Here is a 13,162-nt window from a genome sequence, read left to right as displayed (position 1 = left end):
TCGGCTCATTTAATCAATTTCTGCTTCAGTTTACCCATCTTCAAAATGGAGATAATAATAACACTAATTACCCAAGTGGGGTACTGTGAGAATGAGCTATATGGCACAGATCTCAATGCTTGGCTCACAGTAGGTGCTTAATGCAATCAATGAAAGCTGTGGTCTGCATTATAAGGAATCAACAGACTGTCGAGGGAAGACTAGGCTCACTCATAAAGTGTTAAGCTCCCCATCACTACAGCGTGTACAAGCACTTCTTTGGTGCCCAAAGGATTCCAACATCCACAACAGGATGGCCTAACTCTTAAGGTCTCTCCAGCTTCCAGAGATCATGCTCCTCAATGTCTGACTTTCTAGTCCCCACCCTTCAAGTAACACCGACAGGCACGTGTGCCCAGCGTGCACCCCGCAAGTCGGTCACAGCCTACTGTCAATAAAGTTGATTTGAGGCGGCTCCAGGCAGAGGGGCAGTGCCACCCACACAGTCACCTCGGCCCGGCCCCGCGGCCCCTCACCCGGTGGGCGGGGGGGGGGGGGGGGGGGCGAGTCACGCAGGCGCCGCGCCTTGCCATTGGCCCGCGCCGGAGGAGGCGGGGCTTTCTCACGTCTGCCGGCCCCTCTGTGTTGTCATTTGGCAGCGGATAGAGGACACGATCAAGATGGCGGCGGTATCTGGCTTGGTGCGGAGACCCCTTCGAGAGGTAGGCAGCAGCGCGCGGCCTGTATTCCTACGCCACCCGTGCCCACCCTGCGTCCCGCCATCATCTTCCTCTCTCCCTGCCAGGTCTCCGGGCTGCTGAAGAGGCGCTTTCACTGGACCGCCCCAGCTGCGCTGCAGGTAACAGGCGCGGGCGCTCGTCGGACGAGGGCGGGGAGGGGGTCCCCTTCTCTCGGGAAGGGGGCCGGAGTCGCGCCTGCGCCCTGGCCGGTCGGCGCTGTGGGCCTTGCGTTTGCGGAGCCAGCATCCTCCGTGGAGCTCCTGCTGCCTCTGTCGCCGCCTGGCGCTTATCACCCCGGCGAGTCACTACCTCACAGCTGGCTGGGCAATGGGGGAAAACTAAGATTAGGGGTTTCTTCCCTCATTCCATGTTTTTTTTTCTTTAAATTGCAGCAAAATAGACCTAACTTAAAATGTACTTTTTAGAAGCGTATAATTCAGTGGCATTAAGTACATTCACCATGTGGTACAACCATTAACCACCATCCATTTCCAGAACTTTTTAATCATCCCAAACAGAAACTGTCCGTTACTCGGTAACTCCTCATTTCCCTTAACCAAACCCATGGTAACCCCTGTTGTACTTTTCTGTCTCTATGAGGTTACTATTCTAGAATTTTATGTAAGTGGCATAATTTGTCCTTTTGTTCCTGGCTTATCTCAGCGTAATGTCCTCAGGGTTCATCCATGTTGTAGCATGCGTCAGTTTGATTCCTTCCTAAGGCTGAATAATATATATATGTATGTATTTTTGAGATAGGCTCGCTCTGTCACCCAGGCTGGAGTGCAGTGGCGCGATCAGAGCTCACTGCAACCTCCACCTCCTGGGCTCAAGGGATTCTCGCGCCTCACACTCCTGAGTAGCTGTGATTACAGGCGGGCGCCACCACACCCGGCTGATTTTTGTATTTTTAGTAGAGACAGGGTCTCACCATATTGCCCAGGCTGGTCTTGAACTCCTGGCCTCAAGTGATCTGCCTGCCTTGGCCTCCCAAAGTTCTAGGATTACAAGCATGAGCCACCTCGCCCAGCCCGACATTTTCTTTTTTGTTGTTTGTTTGAGGCGGAGTTTTGCTCTTGTTGTCCAGGCTGGAGTGCAATGGCACTCTCTCGGCTCACTGCAACCTCTACCTCCTGGGTTCAAGCAGTTCTGCCTTAGCCTCTTGAGTAGCTGGGATTACAGGCGCCCGCCACCACACCCGGCTAATTTTTGTATTTTTAGTGGAGGCCAGGTTTCACCATGTTGATCCAAACCTGCCTTGGCTTCCCAAAGTGCTGGGATTACAGGTGTGAGCCACCGTGCCTGGCATTGTTTTGTCTATTGTGAATAATGCTGCTGTGAACATTGATGTGCAAGTTTATGCTTGAATCCCTGCTTTCAGTTATTTGGGGCATATACATAGAAGTGGAATTGATGGATTGTATGTTAATTCTCTCCTTCCTTTTTTTTTAAACTAGATTTTACCATTCATTATATTAAAATAGCAACTCCTACATTCTGGATGCAAAGTGTTTGGCACCTAGTGAGTGCTCAGTACACTAACACATACAGTCAAAGACCAACTATGTGTGATAGAAATGTTACTTTTAGAATTCTTTGAGGTTTTTTTTTTTTTTTTTTTTGAGGCGGAGTCTCACTCTATCGCCTAGGCTGGAGTGCAGTGGCCGGATCTCAGCTCACTGCAAGCTCCGCCTCCCGGGTTTACGCCATTCTCCTGCCTCAGCCTCCCGAGTAGCTGGGACTACAGGCGCCCACCACCTCGCCCGGCTAGTTTTTTGTATTTTTTAGTAGAGACGGGGTTTCACCGTGTTAGCCAGGATGTCTTGATCTCCTGACCTCGTGATCCGCCCGTCTCGGCCTCCCAAAGTGCTGGGATTACAGGCTTGAGCCACCGCGCCCAGCCGAATTCTTTGAGTTTTAAAGAGAAACTTGTTCTAGTGTTTTTATATTGTATGCTCTGGGCAGCCTAGGTAAATATAAAGGAAGAAAATCTTAGTTGAATCTCAAACAATTCTGTATTGACTGTTTTTGCATACCTGTGACAGGTGACAGTTCGTGATGCTATAAATCAGGGTATGGATGAGGAGCTGGAAAGAGATGAGAAGGTATTTCTGCTTGGAGAAGAAGTTGCCCAGTATGATGGGGCATACAAGGTAACTGAAATATATGAAAGTTATACAAAATTGAGGTCACTGTTACCCCCAGATACACTTAAGGGATCAAATCTTAATTGTAGGTTAGTCGAGGGCTGTGGAAGAAATATGGAGACAAGAGGATTATTGACACTCCCATATCAGAGGTAAGTCTTCCAGGGGGAAGCAGACCCTGGAGGGCATGTCTATTAGTGTCCACTGTCTTCATTTTTATGGATTTTCACTTATGTTTATATTTTACTTTATAGATGGGCTTTGCTGGAATTGCTGTAGGTGCAGCTATGGTATGTAATATTTTTTTTTTTTTTTTTTTTTTGAGACGGAGTCTCGCTCTGTCGCCCAGACTGGAGTGCAGTGGCCGGATCTCAGCTCACTGCAAGCTCCGCCTCCCGGGTTTACGCCATTCTCCTGCCTCAGCCTCCCGAGTAGCTGGGACTACAGGCGCCCGCCACCACGCCTGGCTAGTTTTTTGTATTTTTTAGTAGAGATGGGGTTTCACTGTGTTAGCCAGGATGGTCTCGATCTCCAGACCTCGTGATCCGCCCATCTCGGCCTCCCAAAGTGCTGGGATTACAGGCTTGAGCCACCGCGCCCGGCCGTTGTAATACTCTTTATGAAGCTTATCCAAAGACATTTCTTGTTTTCTTTTGAGACGGAGTCTCACTCTGTCGCCCAGCCTGGAGTGCACTGGCACGATCTCAGCTTCCAGGTTCAAGCGATTCTCCTGCCTCAGCCTCCATAGTGACTGGGACTACAGGTCGCACCACCATGCCCGGCTAATTTTTGTGTTTTTAGTAGAGATGGGGTTTTACCATGTTGGCCAGGCTGGTCTCGAACTCCTGGCCTCAAGTGATCTGCCCGCTTTGGCCTCCCAAAGTGCTGGGATTACAGGCGTGAGCCACTGTGCCCATCCCCAAAGATATTTAACATCACCTTTTAAAAACATTTGGGAAAAAAACAAAAAAATTCCAAGTAGGTAGATGTGGTGGTGCTTGCCTGTAGTCCTAGCTACTCTGGATGCTGAGGCAGGAGGATTACTTGAGCCTAGGAGTTACAGGCTGCAGTGAGCTATGATGTGCGCCACTGCACTCCAGCCTGGGTGACAGTGAGACCCTGTCTATAAAAAATAAAAACATTATTTGAATGTTGGAAGACTTGGAGTGATTGTTTGCTAGTCTTTATTGCTGTTTCTAGTCTTTTTAACATCCACATTTTTGATTTTACAGGCTGGGTTGCGGCCCATTTGTGAATTTATGACCTTCAATTTCTCCATGCAAGCCATTGACCAGGTTATAAACTCAGCTGCCAAGACCTACTACATGTCTGGTGGCCTTCAGTCTGTGCCTATAGTCTTCAGGGGGCCCAATGGTGCCTCAGCAGGTGTAGCTGCCCAGCACTCACAGTGCTTTGCTGCCTGGTATGGGCACTGCCCAGGCTTAAAGGTGGTCAGTCCCTGGAATTCAGAGGATGCTAAAGGACTTATTAAATCAGCCATTCGGGATAACAATCCAGGTCAGCACAGGGACCCTTTGGTTTTTTTTTTTTTTTTTGAAAATTGAAAAACTAAAATGATATATTTGCACAGAGGAAACCATTCAAGTCTTTTAGTTAGGCTTAGATACATCATATAAAATGTTAATAATTTATATAGTAAAGACAGTAAAGAATGTGCTTGCTTTTCCTATTTCCAACTATAAGGGGGCCAGCTAGGTAAGGGAGAGACATTTACTGCACACCCACAATACTGGTTTTAATAGATAAAATTATATTGACCAAACTACAAATTTAAGTACCTAAACTGCTCTCAAGGCTGCTGGTTGTGGTAGAAATAAGGCTAATCAGCACAGTGAAACTTCTCACAAGATGAATGATATTGCTTTGTATAGTTTTAGTCATTCTGGATGTGATTGGTTACTTTTGTTTAAATATTTATGTTTTTCAGTCGTGGTGCTAGAGAATGAATTGATGTATGGGGTTCCTTTTGAATTTCCTCCGGAAGCTCAGTCAAAAGATTTTCTGATTCCTATTGGAAAAGCCAAAATAGAAAGGCAAGGTAAGAGAACTAAGATACATAAATAGTATTTTTAATCCAGTCCCTCAATTTTGGTAAAATTTTACCTACAAGTTACTGTCATTTACTTTGAAAAATTATAGAATGAGCTCAAGTTAAGAATGTGTGATGCCCCAATTTCTCATTCAGTTGTGCTTTTCTAGATCTCAGTCTGGTAGGTTTGTGTTTCATTTCTAGGAAGGCTGCCACATTCCTCAGCTCACTGGAATGAAGTTGAGTTGAAGACTTCATGAATGAACAAGAGCCACAGCTGGCTGCACAGTGGTGTAGCATCTTCAGTTTCAATCTGATCTCTCATCTGTGACCACTCTGTTTTCAGGAACACATATAACTGTGGTTTCCCATTCGAGACCTGTGGGCCACTGCTTAGAAGCTGCAGCAGTGCTGTCTAAAGAGGGAGTTGAATGTGAGGTGAGTGGTCATTTACTTGTTCTTAAAGAATTAGAAAGGCTCCTTTTAGATTTAAGACCCAGAAGAGTTCTGTAACAGGTTAATTAGATGTAAAACCTTGCTTTGTCACTCATTTGTGTCTCTGCTTAAAGCTGGAAACCTGCCTGCAATTCACATATTTAGCTTTTTACCACTCAGGTCACTTAGGTTCTGGATCTTGTTTTTGAGAGACAGGGAGCTCTCTGAACCTCTTCTGGTTCTCAGTGATCCCCCCGAGAGAGAGAGAGAGAAAAAGACAGGGTTTTGTTCTGTTACTCAGGCTGAAGTGCAGTGGCTGAATCCTAGCTCACTGTAACCTCTAACTCCTGGGCCCAAGTGATGCTCCCACCTCACCCTTCTGAGGTTCTGGATCTTTTAGAAACGTACCATGTGCTAGTTATACTTGAGCAAGTTATATACTCTGAATCTGTTTCATCAGCTATAAAATGGGGATAATGCTGTCCCATGATGGGGCAGTTGTGAGAATTACACTTAGTGTAGTGCTTGGTACATGATAGGCACTCAGCTGTTAACTGTTACTCATTTTGATGAGGGAATTTAAAGTGAAGGAGGATTGGCTGGGCTGGTGGATCACCTGAGGTCAAGAGTTTGAGACCAGCCTGGCCAACATGGTGAAACCCCATCTCTACTAAAAATACAACAATTAGCTGGGTGTGGTGGTCTATGCCTGTAATCCCAGCTACTCCAGAGGCTGAGGCAGGAGAATGGCTTGAACTGGGAAGGCAGAGGTGGCAGTGAGCCAAGATCACGCCACTACACTCCAGCCTGGACAGCAAGAGCAAAATTCCATCTCAAAAGAAATAAAAAAGTGAAGGAAGATGAATGAATCCTATAACTGCACAGAGCTGCTTGTGGTAGACATACAGATCTTTAATTAAAATTTTTCCTTTTACAGTTTGTACATTCATGTACCTATTCATAGGCAGATTAGATTTTCCTAGACACAAAGATTAACAGGAAACAAAAAAGGAAATGGTATTATGGGGTACGGCTCTATTTGTGCTGCAATAGCTCTGTAAACTTGATTATATTACCTGTTTAGGTGATAAATATGCGTACCATCAGACCAATGGACATGGAAACCATAGAAGCCAGTGTCATGAAGACAAATCATCTCGTAACTGTGGAAGGAGGCTGGCCACAGTTTGGAGTAGGAGCTGAAATCTGTGCCAGGATCATGGAAGGTATTTCAAAGAAACTGGTTCTAGAATACAGTCAAGCTGTAGTAAACATCATGTACCTGAATACGTACAGCATAAAGAGATTGAAAGCTAGGAGTGGCCAAACGACTTGAACTTTAAACTTGTAAGTTTGGCATTTCTCCTCACGCAAATATTTTAAAAGCAAATCCAGAAAGCAGTTCCCCATAATTAGCATTCCTTACGTTTTCTCTTTCTGGTGAGCCACACCTCTGTGCCAAGGTGGTAGTGCCCAGCTGGCATTTGCTCTCTCTCAGTTGAGCCTTCCTTCTAGGTCCTGCGTTCAATTTCCTGGATGCTCCTGCTGTTCGTGTCACTGGTGCTGACGTCCCTATGCCTTATGCAAAGATTCTAGAAGACAACTCTATACCTCAGGTCAAAGACATCATATTTGCAGTAAAGAAAACATTAAATATTTAGTTTGGACTTGAATATCAAGTCGTTGAAATTTATTTGAAATACTTGCTGGCACTGCACTTGTACTTCTAGACCTGACTACTCATAAAGGAAAACGATTTCTAAAGCAACAGCAGGTGTTTTTGTACAGGGAAGTTTAAATGTGTTTGTGTGGGGAAAACTCTCCACTCTCCTGCCCTAGATGCCATGCTTCCTTTTGTTTGTTACAGTTGCCACATTCTTTGAATAACAAATTATATAACATTTTACCCTGTCTCACCACAAGGACAAAGTATGGATGTGGCAGAGTCCTGATGAAAGATATATCCAAACAAGATAACTTATATGTATAAAATTAAAGCATATAATATACATTTACTGTTAGTTTGTTTTGATAAGGAATAAAGGAATTAATTCCTCACTATGACTGTTTTTTTTTTTTTTTTTTTTTTTGAGACAAGGTTTGGCTCTGTTCCCCAAGCTGGAGTGTGATGGCACAGTCTCGGCTCACTGCAACTTCCGCCTCCCAGGTTCAAGTGATTCTCCTGCCTCAGCCTCAGGAGTAGGAAATTAGCCACCACATCTGGCTAATTTTGGTATTTTTAGTAGAGGTGGGGTTTCACCATGTTGGCCAGGCTGGTCTCGATCTCCTGACCTCAGGTGATCCATCCGCCTCGGCCTCCCAAAGTGCTGGGATTACAGGCATGAGCCACCACACCTGGCCATGACTATTATATTTTTATATTAAAAGAATTGACTGGGCTGGGTGTGATGCCTCATGCCTGTAATTCCAGCACTTTGGGAGGCCAAGGCGGGCGGATCATGAGGTCAGGAGATCGAGACCATCCTAACATGGTGAAACCTCGTCTTTACTAAAGCCAGGCATGGTGGCACGTGCCTGTAGTCCCAGCTGCTCAGGAGGCTGAGGCAGGAGAATTGCTTGAACCCGGGAGGCGGAGTTTGCAGTGAGCCAAGATGGCGCCAGTGCACTTCAGCCTGGGCAACAGAGCAAGACTCTGTCTCAAAAAAAAAAAAAAAAAAAGAGAATTGGCTGGGTGTGGTGGTGGCTCACACGTATAATCCTAGCACTTTGGGAGGCTGAGGTGGGTGGATCCCTTGAGTGTAGGAGTTCAAGACCAGCCTGGGGAACATGGCGAAACCCCCACCTCTACAAAGAAAAGATAGAAAAAAAGTCAGTGTGGGTAGACAACTTGAAATTCTATTAAGAAATTAGTGCCACCAGGCACAGTAGCGCATGCCTATAATCCCAGCACTTTGGGAGGCTGAGGCAGGGATTGCTTGAGCCCAGGAGTTTGAGACCAGGCTGGGGCAACGTTGCAAAAACACTGCCTACAAAAAAAAACAAAAAAACAGGTATCTGGCGGTGTGCCTACAGGAGGGTCGCTGGAGCCCTGCAGTGACCTGTGATTGGGTCACTGCACTCCAGCCTGGGTGAAAGAGCAAAACCCTGTCTTAAAAATAACAACAAAAGAAATTAGTGCCATGTGGAAAATAAGCTGATACTGTACAAGAATTACCTGTTTGTATTCGTATATCTGAACCATCCAAAATAGCAAAACTGACTTCAGAAGGACTCAGGCCTCAAGCCTCCATCAGGTAATCACCTAGGTTGCATCACACTTGAAACAGGAACTTCTCCACAGACACTTTTTTTTTTTTTTTGAGACGAAGTCTCGCTGTGTCGCCCAGGCTGGAGTGCAGTGGCGCGATCTCAGCTCACTGCAAGCTCCGCCTCCCGGGTTCACGCCATTCTCCCGCCTCAGCCTCCGAGTAGCTGGGACTACAGGCGCCCGCCACCTCGCCCGGCTAGTTTTTTGTATTTTTTTTAGTAGAGACGGGGTTTCACCATGTTAGCCAGGTTGGTCTTGATCTCCTGACCTCGTGATCCACCCGCCTCGGCCTCCCAAAGTGCTGGGATTACAGGCTTGAGCCACCGCGCCCGGCCTCTCCACAGACTCTCTAAATGCCTAATTCTAATAGCATTCTTTTTAAAATTATGGCAAAGTTTATGTCAGGTGTTTTTCCCATTGCCAAAGATCAGATATTCTGTCAAATACTGCCCTCTTCAGAAGCTGAGATGGAAAAGATGGGTTTAAATTAGTTACAGAAGCATATAGGTGGTACCTAATTTAAGTAGCAAGACAGGATTTTTAGTTCTTAGAGGAAAAGTGAGACACAAAAGAATAGACAGGATAGGCAGGAAGGAAACCTCAGACTGTGTGAATCTATTCTTAACAACAGAGGCTACAAAAAGTTATCATTGGAAATATCTCATCAAGCTAAAGACAACACGTTTTCTTGACATGATTTTAATAAAAAATACGGCTGACATTTATCACAGATTACATGAAACTATACACAATGACATTCTCTCTGCATAGTAACCAACACTGATGTGTGTACTTGAATTTTTAAATGGATTATTTATAATCCTTTAAAGTGCAATTGAAAGGTTTAAGCAAATCAGGATAAAGGATCTAATAAATGAGTAACATTAAAAAGATGCTATATTGATATATTTAAATAAATCTTTCAAACATCTTAATTGATTTTTATAGATGCCAAATTTACTTCTGTTGTAACAATGACCTGCCCCCCTCAAACCCCAAACTTAATTACTGAGGATTAAGAAGATCCTCTAATAGGCCATAGCTTTTTCTGATGTTAATATTTTTGTCTGTTTCAATACATTCTAACTAAAAAGAACTATGGGTCTAGAGTAGTTGCTTTAGCAGCCCTGAGTTCTATAACCACAATGGTATTTCTGTTAGAACTTAAGAGAATGTTGTGAACGTTCCCCATTCTATTTGAGGAGAAAACGAAAAACTCAGTTGCTTTCTGATTCAGCAAAGTAACTATGCTTTGGGCTATAGTGTTAATGTCTAAGGTAAAAGTAGCAAAAGTTGGAGTTATCTAAGAATCAGAAAATGCTTTAGAGAAATGAACTGTAAGAGGAATGTTTCTAGGAGCTGTCTGATGGGGTAGAAGGGCTTGCAACACAAAGGCCATTTACTGCTGTGATTGAATATTGTCATTGTTTTTCTGTCTATTTCCTTTAGTTGGTGAAAATATTTCAATATGCTGCTGCCCCTGAAGCATGCCCATTAGAGGATAAACAAGACTCCTTTACAGGGTTAATAAAGGAGCAAAATCTTAAGGGAGCAATGCCAGCCTAACTTTATTCTGCTTAAAGAATTATTTCCCTCTTGAAAAGCTTCTTACATGAGCATCTGCAAAACAGTACTGTTTGTGGCTGTACTGGCTCAGCAATTATTTTCCCAGGAAGAGGGTAGTTTGGGGCGTAGGGGTGAGTAGGAATAAAAAAGAACTTTTCCCTCCAAGTGTAAACAGGAAGCTTCAGCCGATCTTCGGAGCACTGTGATCACAGGTTTTGGCTTTCCTCAAAGTTCCTTTTTGGAAATTCTGGATAGAGCTGAGCAAGGCCCCTCGGCTCACGCCATTCACAGCCTGAGACGAGAGCTGGGCAGGTGCCTCGGTGCTCGCAGGAGGCAAGGGAGCTGCTGGTGGTGGTGGAGGTGGAGGAGGTGGAGGTAATGCAGATATCCCTGTGTAGGAAGAAGGGGCAATCAGTATTCACGTCCGCAGCTGCCCTGCACACATGCTACTGCTCAGTCCTGAGCACAACGGACTGGTGAGAGTCCACATGTTTTCCTCAGAGGGACCAAGATACCTAGTACTGTATGAGTTCTTAAAATACTAATCAAAGCTAGAAGCATCAAAGGGGAATTAAAAGTTGCCATTTTTTTCAAACAATAGTCATGTTAAAGGCTGTTGGAACAAATAATTACAGATTACATGAAACCATATATGGTGACATTCTCTGCACAGATGAGGCTCTGATCCCATTTGCAAATATTAGTAGTAGTCCCCAAAGAAGAGTTCCATCTATCAGTTACTTTAGCCAGGTCCCAGGAAGCTCTGTCTGCTTCTGAACTAGCAATTAAAGATAGACATCTGCATGATGGAGTTGGCCTTCCTGAATGTCAGTTACTCATAAGGGATGAACTAGTGCTTTCGTTGCTCCAACACACTCAATATTTGAAGGATGTGATTTTATGTAAAATGACAAACCACTCAACATTCTCAGCAAGGAATCAGTGCCTCCTGGGTTATTCATTTCCCAGAGGAGTCTGTCTCAAATAATAATTTCCTGATAGGTTGCATTAAATAAATATAAAATGCTAATAACTGTTAGCAATGCAAAGCAGGGGGCAGAGGGGTCTCTCTGCCATGGTATTCTTTTTTTTTTTTTTTTTTTTTGAGACGGAGTCTCGCTATCACCCAGGCTGGAGTGCAGTGGCCGGATCTCAGCTCACCGCAAGCTCCGCCTCCCAGGTTCATGCCAGTCTCCTGCCTCAGGCTCCGGAGTAGCTGGGACTACAGGCGCCCGCCACGTCGCCTGGCTAGTTTTTTGTATTTTTTAGTAGAGACGGGGTTTCACCGTGTTAGCCAGGATAGTCTCGAACTCCTGACCTCGTGATCCACTCGTCTTGGCCTCCCAAAGTGCTGGGATTACAGGCTTGGGCCACCGCACCCGGCCTCTAATGGGGCTTTTTTTTTTTTTTTTTTTTTTGAGACCGAGTCTGGCTCTGTCACCCAGGGAGGGGTGCAATGGCCAGATCTCAGCTCACTGCAAGCTCCGCCTCCTGGGTTTACGCCATTCTCCTGCCTCAGCCTCCCGAGTAGCTGGAACTACAGGCGCCTGCCACCTCGCCCGGCTAGTTTTTTGTATTTTTTAATAGAGACGGGGTTTCACCGTGTTAGCCAGGATGGTCACGATCTCCTGACCTCGTGATCCGGCCGTCTTGGCCTCCCAAAGTGCTGGGATTACAGGCTTGAGCCACCGCGCCCGGCCTTTGCCATGGTATTCTTACAGAGAAATCTTTCTCAAGTACTGTTCTCTCCATTGTGGCCCAACCAAGGAACAGGACAGAACTGCACTAAATGTGTCTTTGACGAAGCATCGGGAGAAACTAGAATGTCGTGTTGTACCGCAGTGGGCAAGGAGAAGGAAACTGGGCAGGTGTCTAAAACTTCCTTCCCTCAGCTTTCAGGCACATGGACATTTGCAACTCGAATTTTATGTTTTGGAATCAATGAATGGTTCTCTCAGGACAGAATAAACAGGGAGTACAGAAAAAGCCTTGCCTTAAAGAATGTTCCTGTGTCACAGTTAGTTGCCTTGTCTCCTGTGACCTTGCAGCTCTGAGACTCTGCCTGTCAGATGTTGTCTCTGTCCCTCCCAGGGCTAACCCAGGGAGACATTCTGCCAGGTGGTTTCCCCTACACTGCTACTGAGTTGTGATAACAGGTAACAGGTAAAGCTACCCTACTTAAGTTTGTATGGATGACTGGCTCAGAATCACCAGTACAATACTCAAGGAAGTACATCCTTTTCACCAAGTGTAACAGGTATCGGTTAAAGTCTTACAATAGAAAATCACTTACCTTTCTTTACATCTTTTACTCAAACCTAAGGCAGCTGAAATTAAAGAGTCACACAAACACACACGCTCATGCTCTGCAATCTTGGAATGCTCAAATATAACAATATAAATAAAGATTAAATACATACAAATGACCAACATGTTCATTGGTTCTAAACAATAACAACTGATGAATGAAATTCTGTTATGTTTTATGCTAAGGTGGATTGTGGGAAAATGTTCCTGGCTTTATGTCAGAGGGTTACAGAGATAAAAAGGACTTTAAACCTGAAGTAACTGCTGAAGTGGGAAAGGGGAGAATAAGCGTGTGTGATAAGCATTCCTCTGAAGAGTTGACTTCTGGAGAGCAACCAGTGAAATACCAGGAGGAGGGGAGACCTCTGCTGAAGGTTTTTGGAACTGAGTCTCTTGACTGCAACACCAATTGGGCCCGAAGGAGTGAGCTCTGCCCACCTGGGGGTGAGTAGGTGCCAATGCCCTTCCCCAGCACCCTCCCACCCAATGGCCAGAAAAGGGCAGTGGAATCTGGACTTGATGATATTCAGGGCCACGTAGTGTACCAGAAGGAGCTCCACGGTTTCTGCCTCCCAGGTTTGTGCTTTGACTCCCTGCAGAAGAATCACTGTGCAGTTAAGGACGGGCTCTCGGCTGCAGCAGTACTTGGGAATTCTACTAAAGGTCCAGC

The 13,162-nt window shown here is 45.3% G+C and overlaps 2 protein-coding genes across 15 annotated transcripts in view; one reads left to right on the top strand and one right to left on the bottom strand.

Annotated features, from left to right (window-relative positions):
* The first annotated feature begins 611 nt into the window (after positions 1-611).
* Positions 612-7,366, top strand: PDHB (pyruvate dehydrogenase E1 beta subunit). Its single transcript, XM_010360487.2, has 10 exons — positions 612-701; positions 785-838; positions 2,765-2,872; positions 2,956-3,018; positions 3,121-3,156; positions 4,099-4,384; positions 4,815-4,925; positions 5,263-5,354; positions 6,436-6,577; positions 6,867-7,366. The coding sequence occupies exons 1-10, from the start codon at positions 660-662 to the stop codon at positions 7,010-7,012; spliced, it is 1,080 nt and encodes a 359-aa protein (XP_010358789.1). The 5' UTR covers positions 612-659; the 3' UTR covers positions 7,013-7,366.
* Positions 7,367-9,202: 1,836 nt separating this feature from the next.
* Positions 9,203-13,162, bottom strand: part of PXK (PX domain containing serine/threonine kinase like) — a 100,287-nt gene continuing 96,327 nt past the window's right edge. For 6 of the 14 annotated variants that reach the window (XM_030926904.1, XM_030926911.1, XM_010360483.1 and 3 more), the window contains one exon: positions 9,303-10,575. Coding sequence is in view for 6 of the 14 variants with exons in the window: in XM_010360483.1 (XP_010358785.1) it covers positions 10,367-10,575 (209 nt within the window). In the remaining 8 variants the exon portion in view is untranslated. Of the gene's footprint in view, positions 10,576-11,799; positions 12,513-13,162 lie in introns of those variants that run through there. The other 8 variants (XM_030926910.1, XM_030926913.1, XM_030926917.1 and 5 more) reach the window with 4 other exon arrangements.

Source organism: Rhinopithecus roxellana, chromosome 1, assembly GCF_007565055.1.
Source record: "Rhinopithecus roxellana isolate Shanxi Qingling chromosome 1, ASM756505v1, whole genome shotgun sequence".
Classification (NCBI taxonomy): Eukaryota; Metazoa; Chordata; class Mammalia; order Primates; family Cercopithecidae; genus Rhinopithecus; species Rhinopithecus roxellana.
This window is presented reverse-complemented; position numbering and strand designations above follow the sequence as displayed.